At 42.4% G+C, this 23,087-nt stretch overlaps 1 protein-coding gene across 1 annotated transcript in view; it reads left to right on the forward strand.

The window, feature by feature from the left end:
• The window catches only part of DNER (delta/notch like EGF repeat containing), a 321,811-nt gene that overhangs the window by 121,593 nt on the left and 177,131 nt on the right, over nucleotides 1–23,087 (forward strand). The window contains exons 2-4 of the mRNA XM_027119344.1: nucleotides 4,824–5,138; nucleotides 7,338–7,432; nucleotides 9,836–10,002. Of these exons, the coding sequence (XP_026975145.1) occupies nucleotides 4,824–5,138; nucleotides 7,338–7,432; nucleotides 9,836–10,002 (577 nt within the window). The remainder of the gene's footprint in view (nucleotides 1–4,823; nucleotides 5,139–7,337; nucleotides 7,433–9,835; nucleotides 10,003–23,087) is intronic.

Consider the following 23,087-nt stretch of genomic DNA (forward strand, 5'->3'; position numbering starts at 1 on the left):
ATCCCACATGCCGCAGAGCGGCTGGGCCCGTGAGCCGTGGCCGCTGAGCCTGCGCGTCCGGAGCCTGTGCTCCGCAACGGGAGAGGCCATGACAGTGAGAAGCCCGCATACCGCAAAAAAAAAAAAAAAGTTTCTTAATTGATTCTGCTGCTCAGACAGTTTACTAAAACTCCAGCCCATTCTACTTATTTCTTAGTGCCACACACAAACTCCCCCTCGGTTATTTCCCTTCTGTGTCTACACTCCTCTCTCAGTGCCCCGAGGCCACCGTGTCCCTCCCTCCCCGCAGGTGACCTGCGTGGCCTGGGCCAAGTAGCGTGTTCCATCAGCGTTTGTAGGCTCTCCTCCTAGGCTTCTTTGCGTCCGTTTCCTCAGACAGTCTTCCCGTTGCTTGGATGACTCTGCCCACTGAACGTGGGTATAAATGAGGGAGGGAGGTGACCCCAGATTTGCTCTGTGCTCCTCTGAACCCTCTGAAAACAGTCATGTCAATAGGAACCTAAACCGCAGAGCAGGAGCAGAACTTGACATGTTCCACCCCAGCCCCTGGATGTGCGAGGAATGTGTATCCAGTGCAGGCAAGTAACTCGCCCAAGCTGCTCAGCCACCTGCACACCAGGGCCGTCACCAGGATGCTGGCTTCTCACCTGCCTCCATTTTTGCCTAGGAAATTCTTTTCTGCTGCTTTCTTTGTGAGAGCTGCCACTGCCACCTAAGAGATGGTTTCTGAGACCTGCTCGTAAGCTGCTCATTTCATAGCTGCAATCATCAAGCCCGTTCTCTTTTTCAGTGTTAAGAACTTTAACTCAATCAAACACACGATCGTAATGGTTGACACGCATACGTGCAGGGTATTAGCTGACAGTTAGATGGCTCAGGGCACGTCCAAGTTCATGTGTCTTACCCTTTTGTTGGACTGAGAGTTCTTTGAGGGCTGGGACTGGGCTTTCTTTACCCTCCTGACCCCTCTTCTAGGCGTCCTGCCTGGCACGTCATACGTGCCGGATAAATGGCACATGAATTACTGATCAGCCATGTTGAGTTTTCGGTAAAAGTACAGGAGAAGTTGGAACGAAGTCAACCAGGTGTCTAACTAGCACGGAAGGATCACCAGGAAGGTGGTTATGTTTCTCCCAGGCCCACCATCACCAGGTAAGGCAGACGAAGGTGTTCACGTGCGGCACTTTGCAGCGACCCTGGTAGCTTTGACGTGTTGTATCTTAACGACCCTGTAAGTGGGCCTCTTTTATACCTGTTTTAAGTTTGACCTTTTCATCCTTCTGTTTGTATGCTGCAGAGGGCACTGGAATTGCCAAAAACATGGGCAGCACTCAGTTTAGGGAAGGAAAACAGGTCACGGCTAAAGTGTCACATGAGACTGCCTTCAAATCATGTGTCCTGGGGCTGGCAGGCACCTTCGCTCTGACCTCACCCTCTATGCACCCCCATAAGTGCTCTTGATTATAGTATAAATTATTTGACATAGGTGAAAAGTTGAAAATAAAATGTGAAAAGAATAGTTTTAGCTTAACTCTATGATGTGAAAAAATTTGGTTTAAATAGATGAATTAATCTGATGCAATGAACATACAGCATTTACTAAGTGAGCTTGTTGGTTACTGTAAGCAGAAAACCATTAACACATAGGCTTTCTCTTTGCTCTTTCTGCTGATATTACAAAGTCTTCATCCCTTTCCCCCCCCATCATTAGAAGCTAGAAATTATAGCCAAGAAGGTATCACGTTGAATTTCGAGCATCCTCAAAGTCAGGTCTATTAATTACGATATTTTGCCTCATTATTCATTTTGGCAGTTTGCTTATTTTCTGCTTATAGTTCAAATGTAATGGGATTCAAGGGCAGTAGTGACCTCTGTAACAGGACTTTTTCCCTGTGAGATAAAATACACATACAACCTTAAAAAAACAACTCAGTAAGCTGTGTACAGAAAAATAGGACTTACAATAAATATTTATGATGCCAAGATTTTGCTTAAAGACTAATGATTGTATTTTATCTTGTATTTGCTGTTAGGCAACTGAAAAGATTGTTTTTTTTTTTTTAATGAAACTAGTCTGAAGTGTTAGAGGATAGAAAGGAAGGTAATTGTCATTGTTAGTGAAGCAACTAGGTGAAAACCCAAGGAAGTAGCATGAATATGACATGATTATTTTAAAGAAGAGATCAATGATCTCGCAATGCATATAACACCCTGCTTTGTATTCAGTGCATGTGTGTGTACATGTGTGTATGTGTGTGCACCATCACAGCATTCACTGTTTTGAGTCCCTTTAGAAATCTATACAACTGATAGTTTAATTTTTAGCTTCTGTCTTCTTTTCTCTACCCAGAGCGTTTCTCCTGGCCTTTGACGTTAGTCATTCCTTATTGAATCCCATGCTCTTCCTGCTTTCCTCTCATCTGTCAAGCCTAGACAGCAGCACTTAGATGGTATTGTTTATCCTCAGCCTATTTTTCTTTTGGCTATTTATTCCCTCACTTGGTGGAGCTGACTCCTGGGCCTGATGAATTGGGCCTTGCCCTGGGGGCCTACCCTTCCCACCCAGCTGTCTCCACCAGCACCCACCCCGACACTGCCCACGAAGGGACGGACTTCACACAGTGACTCACCTTGATGGTCTCTGAGACTGGCAGTCTCCAGCAGTAGGCTGTGGCGATGGGACAGAAGCCCTGGGGCATCTTTGGCCATCAGATTGGTGGTCTTTGCCTTGTGGTCTTTGCCTTTTCATTCCCTAAGCTGCACCATGGAGGTCTGCACTTCCAGAATTGATTTTTGTAATGATCTCTCCAATTTTTAAAAATGATTTAAATGTATTTCTTTGTTTTCAGGCATGTGTTAAAAGTCTTAATTTGTGACTAGGTCAACCTTCAGATGAGCTGATATCAGAAACCTGGTTTATATGTCCCCTTTATCCTAGCTAATTAAATTCTTCCTCCTTCTTGAGGTGATACCCATTCCACAAAGCCTTCCTAGAAATAAATCCAAAGCACGGGAACAGTATCAGGACTAAAGGAGCAATTCAATCTGTCCCTCGTCACACATTGCTTTTCAGATGTTGATTGATCTGTGTGTCTTTATTTTTCCAGTGCTTTTTTAAAGAAACTCTACCATGTTTTCTGTGTTCCTCAACATGCTGGGAATAGAGCTGTGAACATGGCAGATAAGTCCATGCACTGACGGGGCTCACGTGTCTTTGGGAAACAAAAAAGGGATTTATTTTAGATTTCACGGTGAGGGAAGGCTTCTCGGAGGAGATGACATTTGACTAGAGAACTTTGTGAAGTGAGGTAGAGAGCCATGCAGTCTGAGAGAAAAGCATTCCAGGCAGAGGGCCCAGCAGGTGCAAAGGCCCTGGGGTGGGAATGACCTTGGCATAGTGCAGGGACCTAAAGAAGGTGAAGGGGGTTGAATGTAAGGGAAGAGGATAAAGTGTGGGAAGAGAGGACCTCAGGGATAGGAAGGGGCCAGATCAGGGAGGGCTTTGTCTGCCGTGGAAGGAGTTTGGATTTTACTTTGAGTTGATAAAGATTGTAAATATTTTAAATTATTTAGGCTTGAAATATTTTCTTCAGATACCAATCCATCTACTCTTAGCTGAGATTTTGTGAAGGTTTTGCCAAGTGACAGCATAGAATTAACAATGTGGTGTTTTTGGAGCTTCATTTTATTCAATCCCAAATCCCTTAATCTTCCTAAAGGAGTTTGCTGGAAATTGTGTGACAAGGATCATTAGCAGAACGAGTAGCTGGTTTTCCAGGCAGAATTCTATCCATGTGTGTTTAAGTACGAACTCACTTCAACAAGAGAAATTGAAGGTCCCATTTCTCTGTTGTCTATTATTCACTCAATTCTATTACCAGCCCTGAGAAACCAGGGTCTAATTTTCTGTTATCACAGAAGCAAATGATAACTGAATAAGCTCTGTGAACATGCCTGAACCCTTGGGCTGTCTGGAGAGAAGCATTGTTACGCTGCTTCATTTCACGTTGTTTTTGTAGCATCTCCAGGTAATAACAAATGGCAAGTCAGAGGTCAGCAAAGGACTCAGCGATAAACGCTTTCCTTAGAACATGAGCACAATTTACAGATACGCAACTGAAATTTTATCTTCCACATCCAGCAGGGTAACATTTCTCTGTAATCACTTTCCAAAATAATCAGGTAGAAACTCTCATAGAACTCTGCTTAATATAAGTCACCACCATGCTCCCTTCTAGCATGCAATTGTCACGCAGGCTGATCCTTTTGGAAGCTTTTAATTAAATGACATCACCTTAAAGAGAATTGTTCATCAGGTCGGAACTTGGAAGACGTAGGTAAGTGCGTCTGTAGGGGGGATAAACTAGGCAGTCATTTCTCATGAGGGAACCTTGCTATGAATGGTCCAGGATGTGAAGGAGGAGATTTCAATTTAGGTCCCTAGTAATCAGTTAACTGGCAGCTAGAAATATCAAAGTTGGTATATTCCTAATGAGCCTCAGTTTTAACTATTTTTGCCTTAGAAAATTCCTCTAAGTAAGTGTTCCTGAAATCAACATTATTTAGGGCCTTGGGGTGGGGGAGGCTCTTCCCCACTAACTACATACTTCCTTGTTGGATGCCTGTTATCTATGGAAGGGTTAATGTTGGGATGACCTTGGGAGGCCCCCCTGCCCCAGACAGCACAAGTAGTTAAAAATGCACATTCCACAGGAACTGCGTTTCTGTTAGAGCAGCAGCTCTGAGCCACGGAGCTCATTTCCCAGAGACCGTGCCACTTTCCTTATGAGGGAATAATTGACCCATTTATGGTCTCGTTTCAGCTTGTTGCGGATCCTTGCGCCAGCAACCCGTGTCACCATGGCAACTGCAGCAGTAGCAACAGCAGCAGCAACAGCAGCGACGGCTACCTCTGCATTTGCAATGAAGGCTATGAAGGTCCAGTCTGTGAACAGGCACTTCCCAGCGTCCCCGTCTCTGGCTGGACGGAGTCCATGGCACCCAGGCAGCTTCAGCCTGTCCCCACCACCCAGGAGCCTGACATAATCCTGCCCCGCTCTCAGGCCACCATCACCCTGCCAACGTGGCAGCCGAAAACTGGGCAGAAAGTTGTAGAAATGAAATGGGATCAAGTGGAGGTGAGAACATTTTAGTGCATGTGCTTTTATGGAAGAAACCAGTACAGTTAAAATAATTCCAGTGTTTCTGATATCAGCTATAAAAATGCAAGACCTTGAAGTTACATATTGAACAAAAGATGTGCCTAACTGTTTTTCCTTTCTGCCCTTGTGTGTAGGAAATCTCTCTTGGTTGCGTAAATGGGACGTTTCGGTTACGATTGTTTTGTGAGCCTAAAAAGAGTAAGCAAGAGAAGCAAATGAGTGAAATTATTTCCTGGAATGATAACCACATACATTTCTGTGAGATAATCTTAGATTTGGGGACAGGCAGCTCAATGAAGAATATTATAAATGAACATATTACAGACCCTCCACTATTGACCTAATTTTCCTTCATGGAATTTTATGCTCCAGTTTTTGGTTGTCTGTTATTGTTTAGGTTCTATCGGTGGTAAGTTGCAGCACTTCAGTGGGATTTAGAAAAAAAAAAAATGCCATCACTGATTTTTTAAAATATTTTGGCAGTGCATTCGAGAATGAGATTTCCAAATTTTGTTCATTTTGGCAACAGCAAATTCTGTTCATTGAATCTTGTCCAGTCTGGGTTTGGCTTATTGGATTTTCAAGCTCATCAAAAGTCCCATTCTGAGGATTTTCCAGCAGACCTTTAAAAGATGACATAAAGTATAAGTTTGCTAGCTAGAAGAATAGAAGAACAAATACAAAACCTGAGTTTGCGGTAACGTTGATAAAGTGTCATTCCACTCCATATCTTGTCCATTATATGACTTCCATATAGACCTGTGGTTGTATATTATTACAGGTTTTGTAGCTTAAATGAAAAAAAAAAAAAACCTATATAGATCTTTGTGTAGCATTTTTAGAGCCGAAGAATATGTCTAGAAATTTCGATTATTGTTATAAAAGAGGTAAGGCAGCATTTCTTGTTTGATGTTTCTGGGGGATTTTAACCAGTTGACCCACTTTTTTTTTTTCATTGCCACACAATTTGTGAAGACCCCATCCAGACCACAGGGCAGTGTTTTTATCCTGTCTAAAAAACTGTGAACTTGTTCTGGTTTCAGATTTGTAATGGATGTTTTGAAGTTAGGATTTTAATATCTCTTTGCTGGATGACTCACTTCTTGAATGTGAATTAGATTTGGTCCCATGTTTATCAAGGAAGTGTCCTTTAAAGAAAATTTCTCCCCAGCCAACCGTTTCAACCTAGTTATTCAAAGGCATGCTATCCTACAGCAGGTAAATGGAAAAATGAATTGCCTCATATTCGTGTCATGCGGTTATTTCATAGGCTGTTCAAGAAGCAGGTTAAAAGTGCCAGAGGAACACATGAATATATTTCTGGACAATAAATTCTACATGTTGGGAGTGGGGTGAAAGTGCCGAGAATTTCTGTATTGTTCTCAGTTAATTCAGTGATGGTGAACACTTTTAATACCCTTTTGTTTTGATTCTTGGGATGAGCACCGTGATCACAGCATGAGGAATGAATGAATAAACAGGTCAGAGGCACCTCACTGGACACAACTCAAGTGTTAGCAATATGCTTCCTGATGAGCAGTTTCCCCCCTTGAGCTCCCTTTTTTGCACACATCAGTATAATACTTTCCGGAACACGTTACCTAAAAATGAAGGTCTGGTCCACAGGGGAAAAAAAGGGCAGCTCCCAGCTACCTGGCCTTAGCACGTGCTCCTACGTACACCTCTGCACAGAGCACGGTCATTCAGACCAGACATGTCTATTGCTCTCTGGAAAGCTCATTCTCCTAGTCATTGAGATTTCTGCCCGTGGCCTGGAAGCTAGTCCTTTAAGGCCACCTCCTTGTTCTCTAAGCATTTAGTCCCTCGTTACCCCCAGACTGAGCAGAGAACAGAGGCCCGTGACTGCTTGCAGGATGAAAGAGAGAGGGGAGCAGATCTTCCGCCCTTCCGTGCACCATCCTGTTAGCAGCTGTAGTCATCCCGGGAATGTGTAGATGCCTCTCAGCAAAGCTTTCGCGTTTCAGAAACTCAAATGGCAAAGCTTTCGTTTTGGTTAGAGTTGATAATATTTCACTTGGCCTGTCAGGTGGCCGTCCCCAGCATCACCCAAAGGAATGGAGTGGAGGCAGCTCATGGAATTTTGCTTCCTCACGTTACCTTGCACCATGATTAACCCCCTTAACTTGTCTTCTCTGTTGTTCTTTGTTCCTCCAGGCGATTCCAGATACTGCCTGTGGGAATGCCAGTTCTAACAGCTCTGCGGGTGGCCGTCTGGTGTCCTTCGAGGTGCCACAGAACACTTCAGTCAAGTAAGAATAAACGCCCAGTTAAAAATGATCATGTTTGTGACTGTCTGCTGGGTGGTGTCTGTTCACATAACTGGTCCATAACTGGTCAGTCCAGTGAGAATCATGAATGGTTCCCTGTGAAGAAGGTGTGGCCTCTGTCACTCAAAAACTAGAGGGAGCGATTTCAGAGGAGAAGATTCCAGGGAGACTGGATTGGATGAGTTAGGTGGGAGATAAGAAACCCAGGTGCCTTAGCTAAGATCTAGAGCCAGACCCTTCTCTTCTCAAATGACTTTTGCTCCCCAAATTCTTTGGCTTCTTCTGATTTTAGGGGACCATTAGTTACATTCGTATGCATAATTTACCCCAAATTTAAGACCCAAACATTACAATTGTCTCTTTAAAAACAAGCAGGTGAGAGGAGTGTTTTGTTGTGTTTTAAATTTAAACTCCTTCAAATTACATGCGCTGGTTGTCACTGGTGGGGATGGAGAGGAGGCAAAGGGAAGCAGTAATGACAGCCCCCGGCAGGGCGCCAGGTGCTCTGCTTTGCTGGCGAGTCACGCCGCCTGGAGCACTGCCCCCCGCACCTGTCTGACAGCTCCCACCGCCCGTCCTCTGTTGATATTAACTGGCACTCCCCATCCTACCCCTCATGCACTGAAACGGACATTTGCTCTCTAGCCTTCAGGGACTTCAGAAGACAGGGGGACATATGGCCCCCGTCCTGGTTAACCAGTGTGCTGCATCGCTCCATTTTAAGAGGGCAGTGGGTACTGGAGACCCACTCTTCACTTACACAGGGTCATTTTTGCCCACCTTCCCTTCTAAACAGCGGAGTCCCCGGAAGAGGGGCTTTGTTCCACTGCCCCTGCATGCCCTGCCCATCTTCTGATAGGAAAAGCCAGGATGGGCAGTGAACTCCGGGCACAGGGAAGAAATCCCTGTAGGGAGAAGGGTGTGGCATCTGAGGCAGCTCTGAGTTCTGCCAGTAGGGGGACCCCTGTCCTAAGTGTTCCGTTGCTCGTACCAAAGATGAAACTCCACCATCCAGAGCCGGTTTCAGGGAAATCAGTATCATTTAGTTGCCTTTATATTTATGAATCCAGTTCTTTCTTGTCTAGGTCATATTGTTTTACTTTCATAAGCCTTCCTGAATAGTTCTGATCTATCCTTTTAAATACCTTCTTTCTTCCCTCGCCCCCCCAAAAAATCTGAAATTCCCCAAGACTCTCTGAGACTGCAGATCTGGACAGAAAGAGCAGAGTCTGACCCAGACTGAGTAAGATGGGAGTACTGAATGATCTCTGGGTGCTGAATTCATGTGGGAGGCTTACTAGCTCCTTACACTTTCATTTATTCATGAATTTGATCATTTATCAACCCTTTATTGGGCCCCCTGCTGCAAGCCAGGAGCTCTGCCCTGGGGGGAGCAGCTCTGTGGACCACGACCCTGCTTCCCCGGCAGCACAGAGGAAGGACAGGCAGCTGCTGGTTGCCAGGAAGATGGGTGCAGAAGGTCTCAGGGGGGGGTGCTAGTGGGCTAAGCCTCGAAGAATGACACAGCTCCCAGGTGGAGGAGGCAAAGGCTGGGACCCGGGACAGCACCTGCCCGGGGAAGAGACAGTACCTCCTTGTGGCCATTGCACCAGGTGGCAAGGATGGAACTGCAGGATCAGAGGCTGAGAGGGAACTGAGGCCGGGGTATGTTGGTCGTCTAGGGCATCTCATTCTTTGGATTTTATCCTGAAAGCAAGAAGAAACCAGGGGAGGCCAGAAGCATGGGAGGTGACACACTTTCACTTATTTATTTTTTATTTTATTGTGGTACGCGGGCCTCCCACTGTTGTGGCCTCTCCTGTTGTGGAGCACAGGCTCCGGACGCGCAGGCCCAGCGGCCATGGCTCATGGGCCCAGCCGCTTCGTGGCATGTGGGATCTTCCCGGACTGGGGCACAAACCCATGTCCCCTGCATCGGCAGGCGGACTCTCAACCACTGCGCCACCAGGGAAGCCCCACTTTCACTTATTTTAGCAGCGCTACTCAGGTGGTTTGGGGATGTATTACACATTTATAATAAAGTTTAGCAGGACTCTTTATATTGTGTGGTTATGGAAGGAGTTGTCTCTAAACTCAATATACCCTTTTATTATTGATGAAAATTGTTACCCAAAGGTGAGTTGTCTATTAGCGATTTTGTGGTATATTTTTGATCAAGCGGGAGACAGACGTGTCTAACGGTGTGGGAAATGACGGTCGTGAGTCCGCATGAAGTGTGCGCCTGTTTAGAAGATCATTTCCTCCATTTCCCAATACTTTTATGGATGTATGTGCCGTCTTTATTTTTATTTTGAATTTGATGAGCTGATTCTAAGATGAATTTTTCTGCAAGGGACTTTCTATTGACATCGTTCTCATTTTCAGAATTCGTCAAGATGCCACTGCCTCACTGATTTTGCTGTGGAAGGTCACGGCCACGGGATTTCAACAGTGCTCCCTCATAGATGGACGGAGCGTGACCCTCCTCCAGACTCCCGGGGGCCTCGTCCTCTTGGAGGAGATGCTTGCCTTGGGGCACAATCACTTCATCGGTGAGTTATGGAAATCTTGTATCCAAAACCTCATCTGGTTCAACCCAACCTCGGTTTGGTGTTTAGAGATAGTATATAGGGAATTTTGCCCAGATAATCTGAATTCTAGCCATCAGCATAATTTCCTCCATTTTAGGTGAGGTTTTTCTAATAATCAAAATTGGCTTCTAAGATAATATTTCCAGTGTGGCTCAAAATTGAAAAATTGTGGGCTTTGAAATCCAGAGACTGTATCCCAGTTCTGGCCAAAGAGTCCTAGATGTGTGGTCTTTGGCATTTAATGCTGTGAATCTCGGCTTCATTTTTTTTTTAATTAATTTATTTTTGTTGCATTGGGTCTTTGTTGCTGCACGCGGGCTTTCTCTAGTTGCAGTGAGCGGGGGCTACTCTTCATTGCGGTGCGCAAGTTTCTCATTGCAGTGGCTTCTCTCGTTGCGGAGCACGGGCTCTAGGCGCACGGGCTTCAGTAGTTGCGGCATGTGGGCTCAGTAGTTGTGGCTAGCAGGCTCTAGAGTGCAGGCTCAGTAGTTGTGGCACACAGGCTTAGTTGCTCTGTGGCATGTGGGATCTTCCCAGACCAGGGCTCGAACCCGTGTGCCCTGCATTGGCAGGCGGATTCTTAACCACTGCGCCACCAGGGAAGTCGTCGGCTTCATTTTTGACTCTTTAATCTTCTTTCTCCCAGAATTGTGGGCAACTTGAGGCATTGAATGTTGGTGTCTCAGAAGAAGCTTGGTTTCCACTTGATGTTGGCCTGACCCAGGGCCCTGGGCTCGGCGCCTGAGCAAACAGTTTATCACTTCTGAACCTCTGACTCAGAATAACTTGGGGGGATCACAACTCTCTTTGGGGTCCCTCTTGCCCACACCACCTTCCCCCATGGGTCACTTCTGAGTTTTCACATTTTCTCTAACATGGTAAATCTGTCATTTACCTCTCTCTAAACTACCACATGTCCAATTAGCTGTTTTTAGTTTCCTCTGCCCTGGAGGAAGATGACCTTCAGAAAGTATGATTCCTCCTGACCCTTCCCCTCACACCCCCACCCCCTCCTCTGGCTCCCCTCAAGGGCTAAGCTTGGGCAGTTTCCAGAGTACTTTCCCCTGGTTTAGCATTCTGATGGTATTCTGCCAGTTTTCTTCTTTCTGGGGTTGGGACTTGTAACTCTAGCCGCTTACCATGCTGATAACTTCCTGACTTTATTCAGACTTGTTCCGTCCTGCAGCCTCAACTCAAAGATACAAGCTCAAGTTCAGACTCTATTCATTCCAGTCCAGTGCACCCAAGTGGCCCTCTGCATCCTGCTGTTAATGTCTTGTCCTGTTCAATCATATATTCTAACAGTCCTCACCTGGAGGATGAGGGAACTAGCGGGTAGAGGCAGCACCTGTCTCTCAGGGGTGTTGAAAGGGTTTAATGAAAATGGATGTGAAAATATAAATCACAAATGTTAGGGATGCTTTTGGTTGTTTTCACAATTTTTTTTCTGAGGTACACTAAATATTTTGCTAAATTAAATGGAAGCATTAAGGTGTATTCTCCAAGATATGTGTTTGATGCAAATATAATGATGACAAACTGGGAAAATGAAATGCTCAGCTCTGTATAATTTATATTGTATTTTATATTTGATCCTTCTCTGGTGATAAGGTCATTTCCCAATCTTCAGAAATCCAACAGGGGGTGGGGGGCAGGGATTTTATTGGGCAGAGAGAAGGTAAAAAGAAATCAGCTTGGGGAATGGACATGCTCGTAAAAGAGGGGACGGTATTCAACTTTGGACCAGTTTTTGGCTATTAAGATGGATACAGTACTAGATTATTAGTTAGAAATTGTGTGATGAAGTGTTGTCAACAGTCAAATCTAAATTTTACTCCCCAGTACAAGTAACTGTTATTTGCTTCCATATCTGTTGTAACAATTTATTTAAAAGGAAATAGTTTGTATATTTTGATCCATAGTTTCAATTTTATATTAATCCTTCAAGTTTTTCTTTTTAGTAGATTAGCCTGTTCTGTGACATGGAGCTAACATTTCAAGAAAATGTATGAGTTGTCACTACTTTTTAAAATGTCATTAATTTTACCAAAATATATACATTCGAAATGTTACCTTACATTTTATACTACTTTGGGTTTTAACAAAACCATGATTTAGACTGATACTGGGAGTATATATATTGGGAGTATATCAGAATATCAGGGATGAAAATTAATAAGAAAGATTTTCCAGTGTTAATATTTATTTATTCTTTTGAGGTACAAGAAATTTTATGAACTCCAGCATAATTTGTGTTCATTTTGCTAATAGAAAATTTCATGGAAAAACATGGCTTTGGTTTGAAATGTTCCTTAGAGGAATAATTTCCAAAAATAAATTTGATATGTTAATAACTAAATTAAGGAATTCTTTCTCAAAGCTTATACTTCGGGTTATGATGAGGAGACGATGATTTTGATCCTTTATTTCTCTAAACCATTATTTTCCACTTTGAAAATTTGTGATCTGATATCTTTTTAAGTTTCCTAACTAGAGCCTCCTGTTTTTTGGTTTTTTTTTTTTGCGGTACGCGGGCCTCTCACTGTTGTGGCCTCTCCCGTTGCGGAGCACAGGCTCCGGACGCGCAGGCTCAGCGGCCATGGCTCACGGGCCCAGCCACTCCGCGGCATGTGGGATCTTCCCGGACCGGGGCACGAACCCACGTCCCCTGCATCAGCAGGCGGACTCTCAACCACTGCACCACCAGGGAAGCCCCGAGCCTCCTGTTTTATGTGGCTTTGTAATGGAGCTCACCCTCTTTTAGTGTTATTCTTTTTAAAAATAGCAGTCTTGTTTCACAAGCTCCTTTCGAGAGAATGGCTGTCTTCCTCACAATGATAAATTGGCAACACCTACTCATGGCCAGCTACTTCTTTTTACAAAATCTTTTTATCGTAAAGAAACAAGATTTATCTTTTGTAATCATTGTGGAAGCCTTATGCTTACTACATTGACACGTGTTGAACTCTCTTTTTGAGAGTTTAATTTTTTTAAAGCAGCTTCTTATAATAATTACTATTTTTTTTTTTTTTTTACAATACTGGGCTCTATAGACATGAATACATTTTTAGCTAAGAACCAAAAGACTATTTTGAAGAATACAATGGCATTCATTCAACGGATGAACAAAGTGATGCCAGTGCAGGTGGGAGAAAACTTCCATGCTGAAGGGAGAGGAAAGTTCCAGAGTTGTGTTGCTGTGTTTAGTCACTGCTGCTCCTTCCTAGAAAGAAACTTGAGGCCCTTTCAGGAACTGTCTCCTCTCTTTCCCTCACTCTCCGTAGATTCCCTTACATAACTAAGGTCCTAAGGAGTTTTAATATTTCTCTGCAACAGAGCAAAGGAATCCCTTTTGTGTCTTTGAGAGGCAAACTTGGTTGCCATTACCAGCTTTCCATAAATGTTTTAAAATTTTATTTTATATACTTTTATTTAAACACTACTAGGATCCCATTCTTATTATAATAGTTATAAGCAATTCAAAAAATTTAAAAGTGCTATTTTAAAAATATAAATATCATTATTCCCAGTCAAACTCCATCTTTCTTTCCTGAGTAACCAATATTAATAATTTTGAGTTTTGTATTACATACAAATATTTTCAAATACACAAATTTACATTATAGTAAAGCAACTATACTCCAATAAAATTTTTTTTAAAAGTTACAGATGTTCTATATCTCTAACAATAGAGCAGTGAATGATTAAAAAGTTAAGCTGTAGTATACAATGGGATACCATGCAGCAATTTTAAAAGTCAGTATATTATGTTTGATGGAGAAAAAAAATCAAAGATTTAGTTTTAAATTTAAAAAATAAGTTGAAGAATATAATACTATGTCATATAAATGTTCTTTTTAAAAATTTATTGCTGAGAGCCTCACATTAATATTCTGCACGTTCCAGGTGATGAGAATGTATTTATCTTTGACCTTTTCCATTGCTAGTCCATTTAATTTTTTCCAGTTTTCCTTCATTACCATGGCCTTATGAATATTTATCCTCTTTCACGGGAAGAAAGAGGTCATGTAACATTGTACACAACATGTGGCTCTTCCCTCTGGACCTCAGTGTACCAGCCCCTTTCCTCCTGTGCTGTCACCCAACTTCAACTCTTCCGCCCTTTTCTTAATTATCTCTTCTGTTTTCCCTAAATATGTCTCTTCCAAATACTTTTTTGCTTTATGCAATGTTTTGGGGGCAAAGAACTAAATCGACCTTTGTTTAGCATCTTCTGCTCCACTGGAGGTACCCAAGGTGCTCATCAGCTCTGTGAGGATCCATTCACCCAGTGCTCTCGATTCCCAAGTAGGAGGTTCATTGTTCCAGTTGCATTTTCATGAAATGCAGCTGAGGCTTCCCTGTCTGAAGTGGGTCATTTTTTGCTTTTGTTTTACTTGTGGTTGCTTGGAGACACTGCCATGATGGACCATCTCAGGGGTGGGGTCCAAACTGGCCCTCTGCTGTGTTGCCTCTGTGTTGGAAAGCTGCTGGAGGTCTCCGTTTCCTTAGGGTAAAAGCTGCATTGGACTCCTTCTCTAGGCTTTTATTTCTTCTCGTCCCTTGCCCTTAGGCATATTTCCCCTCAATTCTACACGGTGGACCTCTGCTCCAGCCACCTGCTACTTGTCCCATCCCCACCTGTACCTTCCCTGTCCTCCCATGCTCTCCATGCCTCAGACGGCCAAATCTATCTCTCAAGACCTCATATATTTATTTTTTTAATTTAATTTTTATTTTATATTGAGGTATAGTTGATTTACAATGTTATGTTAGTTTCAGGTGTACAGCAAAGCAATTCAGTTATACATACATATACATCTATTCTTTTTCAGATTCTTTTCCCATATAGGTTATTACAGAATATTGAGTAGAGTTCCTTGTGCTATACAGTAGGTCCTTGTTGATTATTTATTTTATATATAGTAGTGTGTATATGTTAATCCCAAACTCCTAATTTATCCCTCCTCCCCACCACCCCTAGCTTTCCCCTTCGGTAACCATAAATTTGTTTTTGAAGACTGTGAATCTGTTTCTGTTTTGTAAATAAGTTCATTTGTATCATCTTTTTAGATTCCACATATAAATGATATCACATGATATTTTTCTTTCTCCGTCTGACTTACTTCACTTAGTATGATAATCTCTAGGTCCAACCATGTTGCTGCAATGGCATTACTTCATTCTTTTTTATGACTGAGTAGTATTCCATTGTTGATATGTACCACATCTTCTTTATCCATTCCTCTGCTTCAAGACCTCATTTAAACTCTCCTCACTTGGAGTAGTATAGGATGAAAACAGCCAGCAAAAGATTCTGCTGTACAAGGATTCCCAAATCTCCTTAAATTCTTACAACTTCCTACAAACACACAGACGATCCGGGAATATCCTCATAGTTAACTCTCCTTCTGATCAGAAAACCCAGCAGGGCACGTGTACTTTACTGATACTTCTTGTTGATCGCTTGCTCAGAGGAATGCTGCTGCCCCCTCCCCTACTTTTCACTTCTGTGGTCTGTGTTTGTTGCTGCCTCAATCTGGTATTTTGCCTCTTTCCTCTTCCTTGAATTTATTTTCCTTTCCATCCAGCTCATCCTCTCTCCAGTCTTTTCTTTCTGGTAGTCGAGCTGCTTATATTTGTCTTTTTTTGCTTTCCTCATTCCCTTCTCCTGCTCATAAGCCATTACTTTTTCGATCACTTTTACCACATTTGTACCATTCTTTCTTACAGTTTTTAGTACATTTTTATGTCTAATTTATATTGTAAAAAGAAGTACATTGTATGTTAAATATAGACCAATGGTATATCGTTTATGATCTACTAAAAAGCTGCTCTTGTAACTTTAGATCCACTTTAACTTCACAAAGGAATGAACAGTGGTGACCTTGGAGCTGGGATCACATCTTCAAGATTATAGCTAGTAGATTAGCCACAGAGCTCTGGAAATCAGTGACTTCCAGGTCTTTGTAACTGCCATCTTAACTGGATTAGAAATGTTCCCAGTCTGCCCATGACCCTTTTGTGACACCTGTAGAGTGCTTTAAATTTCCTTGATTCTAAATATCCAGTTGAAAAAGACTCTTGTCTTGCAAAATTATTTGTAAAGCAGTGCATTCTGTTGATTTTCTTCTCTTGAGAAATATGGAGAAATTACCCAGTACTTGAGCAAGTACAATGAGGGTTAAGACTTTGATTGAGGTAATAAGATGGCTCTGGTGCAATGGACTTTCACAGCCCCAGTGGTTTAAATCTTTAGGGACTTACCTGTTACATTTGTTTTCACTGGTATCATGATGCTTCCTTGGAGACATAGTCTTTTGTAGTCTGTTTATAATGGCATGTTTAAAAAAATAGAATTTTCAGTACACAACCAACAGATGCTGTTATTCTTAGGCAGAAGTTCCTCATTTGGGCTCAGTTGGCTCCTGGTTTTGCAATAGTTTTGGAGGTCAAAGGTCACTTCACGGATCCCATGAATCTCCTGAAAATGCACTGTAGACTTTTATGTGTTTGCGCATCTTTCTTTGGAGAAAGCCCAAACTCCAGTGGATTCTCAGAGACATCTGTGTCTCTAAAAATTTTAGAACCAACTCTTTAAGCTGTGTGTGATCATGTGACAATGTGTACATTTTCAACATTCTCTGCTCATTCAGTGACATTTCTTTTGACTGATTTACCTGTTTCCCAAATCTCCAAATCAGGGAACTGAACCTAGTTTTATTTATTTACATTTTTAGGCAGCAGGGCTGTGGGAAATACTCAGTTCCTTATTATTTTAGAAAATCTGCATTGCATGCCTTGTTTCTCAGGCACTGTGCTCACCTGGAAATGCCAAGGTGATTTAGCTGTGGTCCCTGAGTGCAGGGGCAACAAAGGTGGAGACAAGTGGTGTGTCAAAGAGGAAGGAGCAGGTAACTTTGCTGGGGGTGGAGCAGGTGTGGGTGGGGCGGGGGGATGACAGGGCAGGCAAAGGATTCTTCTTGGCTGTACAAAGGGCAATGCATGACAATATGATGGCCCAAGAGTGTGTGTCATTAAGAGAGTTTAATAATAGTGCTAAAAATCGTCTAATGGCCATCACAACTGGAAATAGACTTTGATTTCAACAGGCACATAACAGAACCTTGGAAAATCCCACCCACTCCTCCAGCTGCCTCTTATCTTAAAAATACCTTTGAAGTTAAGTGCACAAGGTGTGAGTTTTATTTCCGGGGTTCTCTGTTTATCCTCAACAGGTAAAGGAAGTCTAGACTTTGATGTGATTTTTCAGGTAGTCTTTCAGAATCTTTTAATAAAGCTCTTGTTTCTTACTGTTGACCTCTCTCTGTCCCATCCCTTCTGGGTAAACTATTCCTGTGAACCTTGTCCTTTAAAATGTAAGTTTCAAAAGTAGTTTAGCTGGAGTTGGAGTGTCTCATCCTGTAAACTTGATGAAAAGAGGGATTTGGGCAAAAGTGCTCCCAAAAGCCAGGGGACGCCATGAGGACCTCCCTAGTTGGGGTAAGGGTGGTAGGCAGTATTCAAAGGGGAAAATGTTCCAATAGAAAAGTAGGGACAGGAGATTGTTTTTTTCTTGCGATGCGTGGGCCTCTCACTGCTGTGGCCTCTCCTGCTGCGGAGCACAGGCTCCAGACGCGCAGGCTCAGCAGCCATGGCTCACGGGCCCAGCCGCTCCGCGGCATGTGGAATCCTCCCGGACCGGGTCACGAACCCGCGTCCCCTGCGTCGGCAGGCGGACTCCCAACCACTGCGCCACCAGGGAAGCCCCAGGAGATTTTTTTAAACATCATAGTTTGGCTGGAGAGCTCCCTGAAGCCATGCATAATGACCAATATTAATTTTTTTGCCTGTGCCTATTTCTTAGCAATTTAGGCATCAGCTCTCTGGATGGGTCTTACTTTATCTTGGCCATTTTTTGATGAATTCTTGTGTTTCTTGCTCAGGAGTTAAAAGGGATCAGGAGGTAAATAGGCCAGACACTGCCCCTCCCCACCTGCTGTGCTTCTCCACCTCCAAGCTCCCTGTGGCCAGTCCCTGGCCATGAGGGTCATGTGGAGCCCCCAGGACCTGACTGCCTGTGGAAGACTCAGGGTGGTAGGAAAGGGGGTGGGAAGAGGGCCAGGTGTAGACTAGGACATGTCAGAAGAAAGAATTCCCATGTGGAGTAAAAGCTGCTTATATAAGTATAAGTTTTCCTCTTACTTGTTGGAAAAGGCCACTGGGAGATGCAGAGCCAGACTGATAATTCAACTCTTGCAACTGTGAAGACTTTATGGCCTACCTAGCTCTCTTGCATGCACTCAAGTTATATTTTTCCTGGCTCTGATGTCCATTTTAATTTGTATTTCACTATTTAATGGTATTCATTTTCTGTAAGTCCCTCAGACCTTCTAGAATGAATTAGGATATAAGGAAATAAGGTATTCATTGGGGCACTTAAAATTTCTGAATACTCTTTACTAGACCTTGATGATATCTTCACTGAGTATGGTATTTTTTAGACCCATTAGTATAGGGATGGGTATTTGCATCATAGCTCTGAACCAGTAAAGCAGGGCTGATTCTCTGACATGTCTTAACTCATCTTTCTTGTACACAGGTTGTTGCCCGACTATTTTCTGAAATCACCCCTTTCATTCTCGTAGTGTCTGAACCTGCCTTCTCTAGACCTGCTTAGTTACATGAAGCCTTCAGTCTCCAGGTCATTCTCCAACAAACGTGCAGTATTTTATGAACTCTTATTGGTGGAGGTGGATGGAGTATACATCTTACCATCCAAATCTGGGGCTCTGAGGTCCCTGGCCCCTTGGCTGTACATTGAGCTGGAATCTTCCTCTCTAAGCCCAGAAGTATTGAACCTCCTCCAGCTTTCAGCTGTGAAATCTAATTTCCTGCAGGCGTAAGGCCGCACTGTCTCTAGTTCCCCTTCAGGGCTATCACCCTGTCCGGCTTCTCTGCCCACGGTAGGCCCTCGTCTCTGTGGTCTGGACCCTGTCTTCCTTAAACTGCAGCAGTTCTGCCTGGACCACCCCCAGCTCTTGCACATTGATGCCAGCCCGGCGTGGAGCTGTCTTTTCCCCCTTCTGAATCGTGTGGTTTGGCTTGCTGGTCACCCTTTCCAGATGTTCATCTAACCCCAATCCTGCAAGTTTCCCACTTATTTCTCTCTCTATGTAGCTGGCATCATTTTTTTCCTAGCCCTGTCTCCTTTCCCTTCTTCCAACTCCTTTATAAAATCCTCACTTTTCCAGCCACTTAAGTCTCACCAACTCCTTTGATAATCACGTTTGCAGCCAGCATCATACAACTCAGCATCTGAATATTCCTTTCCTCTTTGATCTTTTTGTATGTTGATTTTATATCTTTAATTAGACTGTAAACTTCTAGAGAGAAGGAACCATGTCATAGCTCCTTGCACTATGATGGTCACATGATCACCTGAGTGATTACATTTTGTTCATATGTAACAGTTATTCTGCTCAGTAAATGCCATGTGAAGAAAAATTCCAGTTGCAAATGTTAACCTGAAGAATTCTTTGTAAGTTTTCACAACCCATCTCCGTGACACTTAAACTTTACCCCCCTTTATTACATTAAAAGTAGAGGATCAAATGAAGAAAAAAGGGAAAGAAAGAAACTTTTCATCGTTCTTTTGGGAAAGCTACATTTTGCACTTTGTCCTTTAAGATCTCTTGCTCTGGAGGCCAGGGTAAAATAGTCAAAGGAAGTTTGGAAAGGATGCCAGCTATAGAGTCATTAACATACAGCTTTTGCTTAATGCTTAAGATTAACAAAGAAAATGCAAATATTTCACCTTTTATTGGTCATCTTAAAGCCACAGTTGAATATGGTCTATTGAACTCGCTGAAACAGGGGGAAAAAAAAATTGGCAATGTTCAAATAAAGGCAATAGTTGGAAGAGAACAGAAGCAGAAGTATAAGGCTGTCCTGAACAGCATAATTTAGATGAAATTGTTATAGCTCACATTTGTCTAGTTGGGAGTTTTATGTTAAATTTAAGTTTTACTTAAATTGAATCTACATTTCAATATTATTAGCAATCAAGATTATTCTTTTTGATCTTTTTTTTTTTTTTTTTTCTGTATGTGGGCCTCTCACTGTTGCGGCCTCTCCGTTGTGGAGCACAGGCTCCGGACGCGCAGGCCCAGCGGCCACGGCTCACGGGCCCAGCCGCTCTGCGGCACGCGGGATCCTCCCGGACCGGGGCACGAACCCGCGTCCCCTGCATCGGCAGGCGGACTCTCAACCACTGCGCCACCAGGGAGACCCATGATCTTTTTATTATTGGTAATGAATATTAGGAGTTTTGGTTGTTAGTTGGCCTTGAACTTCAGTGCTCTGCTATCTTCCTAAATATTGTCATGGTCAGCATTATTTATTGGTACCTCTTGATTGTGGTGATAAACCAGGCATTATTTTTTAAAAAATCTATTAGAAACACACATGGTCCTTAGAGTTGACAGTCTAATATTCACTGGGCCCTGTTGAGCGTTGGTTGGTCAAGCTGTGGTGGAATTGGGGCAGGTGAGTGAAGATAAATGAGACATTTCTCCTGCCCTTCAAGACAGCCCCTGGAATCAGGCTTCGTAGAAAGGCAGATTGCTGGCCTACAGAACATAGGTTGGTGGTTTTGCCAGAGGCAGTGGATGGGGTGTGGGGTGGGTGAAATGGGTGAAGGGGGTCAAAAGGGACAAACCTGCAATTAGAAGTTAAGTAAGCCCTGGCGATGTAAAGCACAGCATGGTGACCATAGTTAATAATACCGTATCGCATGTTTGAAAGTTGCTAAGAGGGTAGATCTTAAAATTTCTCATTTTAAGAAAAAAAATGTGTAACTCTGTATGGTGATGGATATTAACTAGACTTATTGTGGTGATCATTCTGCAGTATATACAAATACCAGATCACTTTGTTGTACCCCTGAAACTGACATAATGTTATATGTCAATTATATTTCAATAAGAAATAGATAAATAAGGAGAGCAAAGAGGCCGCAGGTAATTCTCCTAAAATGTGGGCCTAATGCATTAAGTGGTTTTCAGAAGCAAACGCAAGGTATGTCTTTATAACCATAAACTCTCCCTCTCTCCCCCTTCCCATTCTGCCTTCCCATTCTTTTTCTCTCCTTCTCTCAGCCCTTTATTTAAAAATAAGGATAGTGCTCTTTACTTATAGATTAATTTGGAAACATTAAATAATAAATAAAATTATTTTTATATTTTTAAGAACTTCTTGTTAACTAGTACCTTTTTACTTAATCGATAACGTGAATTTTAACCCAAATCTTATCCACAGAATTTGATTAAAATATTAAAAAAATTTTTTCCCCACTTCTTTTAACTTAAAGACAAACCTTCTCAGGGCTTTGCCAGTTTAAAAGTTTTTCTGAGTTTCTGTCAGGGCACATTTCAAATGAGAAAGTAAATTCTTTCATTGCCTTTTTTACAGTCCACTTTCTGCTTCTCCGTAAGATCTCTTCTGTTTCTTCTTTCCAAGGGGGAGGGGAGGGAGAAAGGGAGGGAACGTGAAGAAGAGAGGTGGAAGAAGAATGGGAGTGGGGGGAGAGAGAGAGAGATTGATTATCAAGGCTGAATATATAAGCATAAGGGAGTATGGTTTTTTCTCGCCAGAATGTAATTTTCCAATTTACTCTCCTTTGGAAAATAAAAGAAGGCTCTAGTGTCTATTTCTTATCATAAAAGTAATGCATACAAGAATAAGAAAAACTGAAATGTACTTTCTGTAATTCCCCATCTGCCACTGACAACCAGTGTTTACATTTTGTGGTATTTCCTTCCAGATACTTTCTTTATATGACAGTGTCTGCATGTACATACATGCTTTTTTTTTGGAAACAGAACACATTCATGTGCTGTCTGGTTACTTGCTTTTTTTCACTTAATGCATCATTGACATTCTTTTGTGTTAATCGATATAAACTTAGTATTCTTCTTAATGACCGTATAGAGTTCCACTGAATCAATGCACTATGATTTAATCAATATGCTATTGTTAAGCAATTATCTCCTTCGTTTCCTCCATTCTTTTGCCTCTTTAGACAGAATTTCAAACATCATGATAACCTCATCTTCGTATCTTTTCTGGTGATCTATTTGGGTTACATTCCCAGGTATGGAATTTACTGGATCAATGCACATTTTAATGACAAATTAAAATATATTATCAATTCGTCCTTCTTCCAGTTTTCACTCAGGATAGCCAGTTTATCTTTGGAATTGTGCCTTGTCCCCCTTCCATCAATTTTGACCAGATGCTTTTAACTAGATCCAGCTGGAAATTTACATATACCTCTTAGCAGCATCCTTAACAGTCTGAAACATTTAGGGATCTCCTCGAGGAGAAAAGGGGTCATTATCAGTTTCCAGAAAAAGGACAGTACAAATCTCTTTAAGCGGAAGATATGCAAAGTGGTTTCATTACAATATTGCATTTACACCTCAAAGTATGGTAAATGTAATGGTTTCATTATAGCATTGAGTTTGCACATCAGAGTAAAAGTAAAATGGGGACAGGAGGATGGGGAATGAACACGGGGTTGCTGCTCTCACGGTCCCTACCACATCGTCCGGTTCTAGTGATGTTTCTCCCATTTAATGCTAAGCAAAAAACATCTACTAATATATTCCACAAGACTACAACCCCTGATTCCATTTCCACCTCCTTCTCTTAAATTATTTTGCTTTCCCACTTCAATATCCTGGAGATAGATGGTTAAGTTCCTTTTATCATGGACTTCTTATGAGGTCAGAATTCTTCCATGAGAATGGGGCAGAGGGTTTTCCAGAAAAGACATACATTTGGAAGAACTACCAGGGATGCTTTAGAGATGATCATTTGATTTTGACACAAAATCATGGTAGTTGTAATTGTTTTTCACAAAGATCTTGGTATCAAACTGAGAGTAGCAAGTAAATGGACTGAAATAGGGCATGTCAGCTGGAGAAGGTTATCTAGTTGGTGAACAATATAAATAATTAGGATTGAATTTCAAAAAGACGCTC

Source organism: Aethalodelphis obliquidens, unplaced genomic scaffold (genome assembly GCF_003676395.1).
Source record: "Aethalodelphis obliquidens isolate GAN/ISIS:26980383/991018 unplaced genomic scaffold, ASM367639v1 scaffold2, whole genome shotgun sequence".
NCBI classification, from domain to species: domain Eukaryota; kingdom Metazoa; phylum Chordata; class Mammalia; order Artiodactyla; family Delphinidae; genus Aethalodelphis; species Aethalodelphis obliquidens.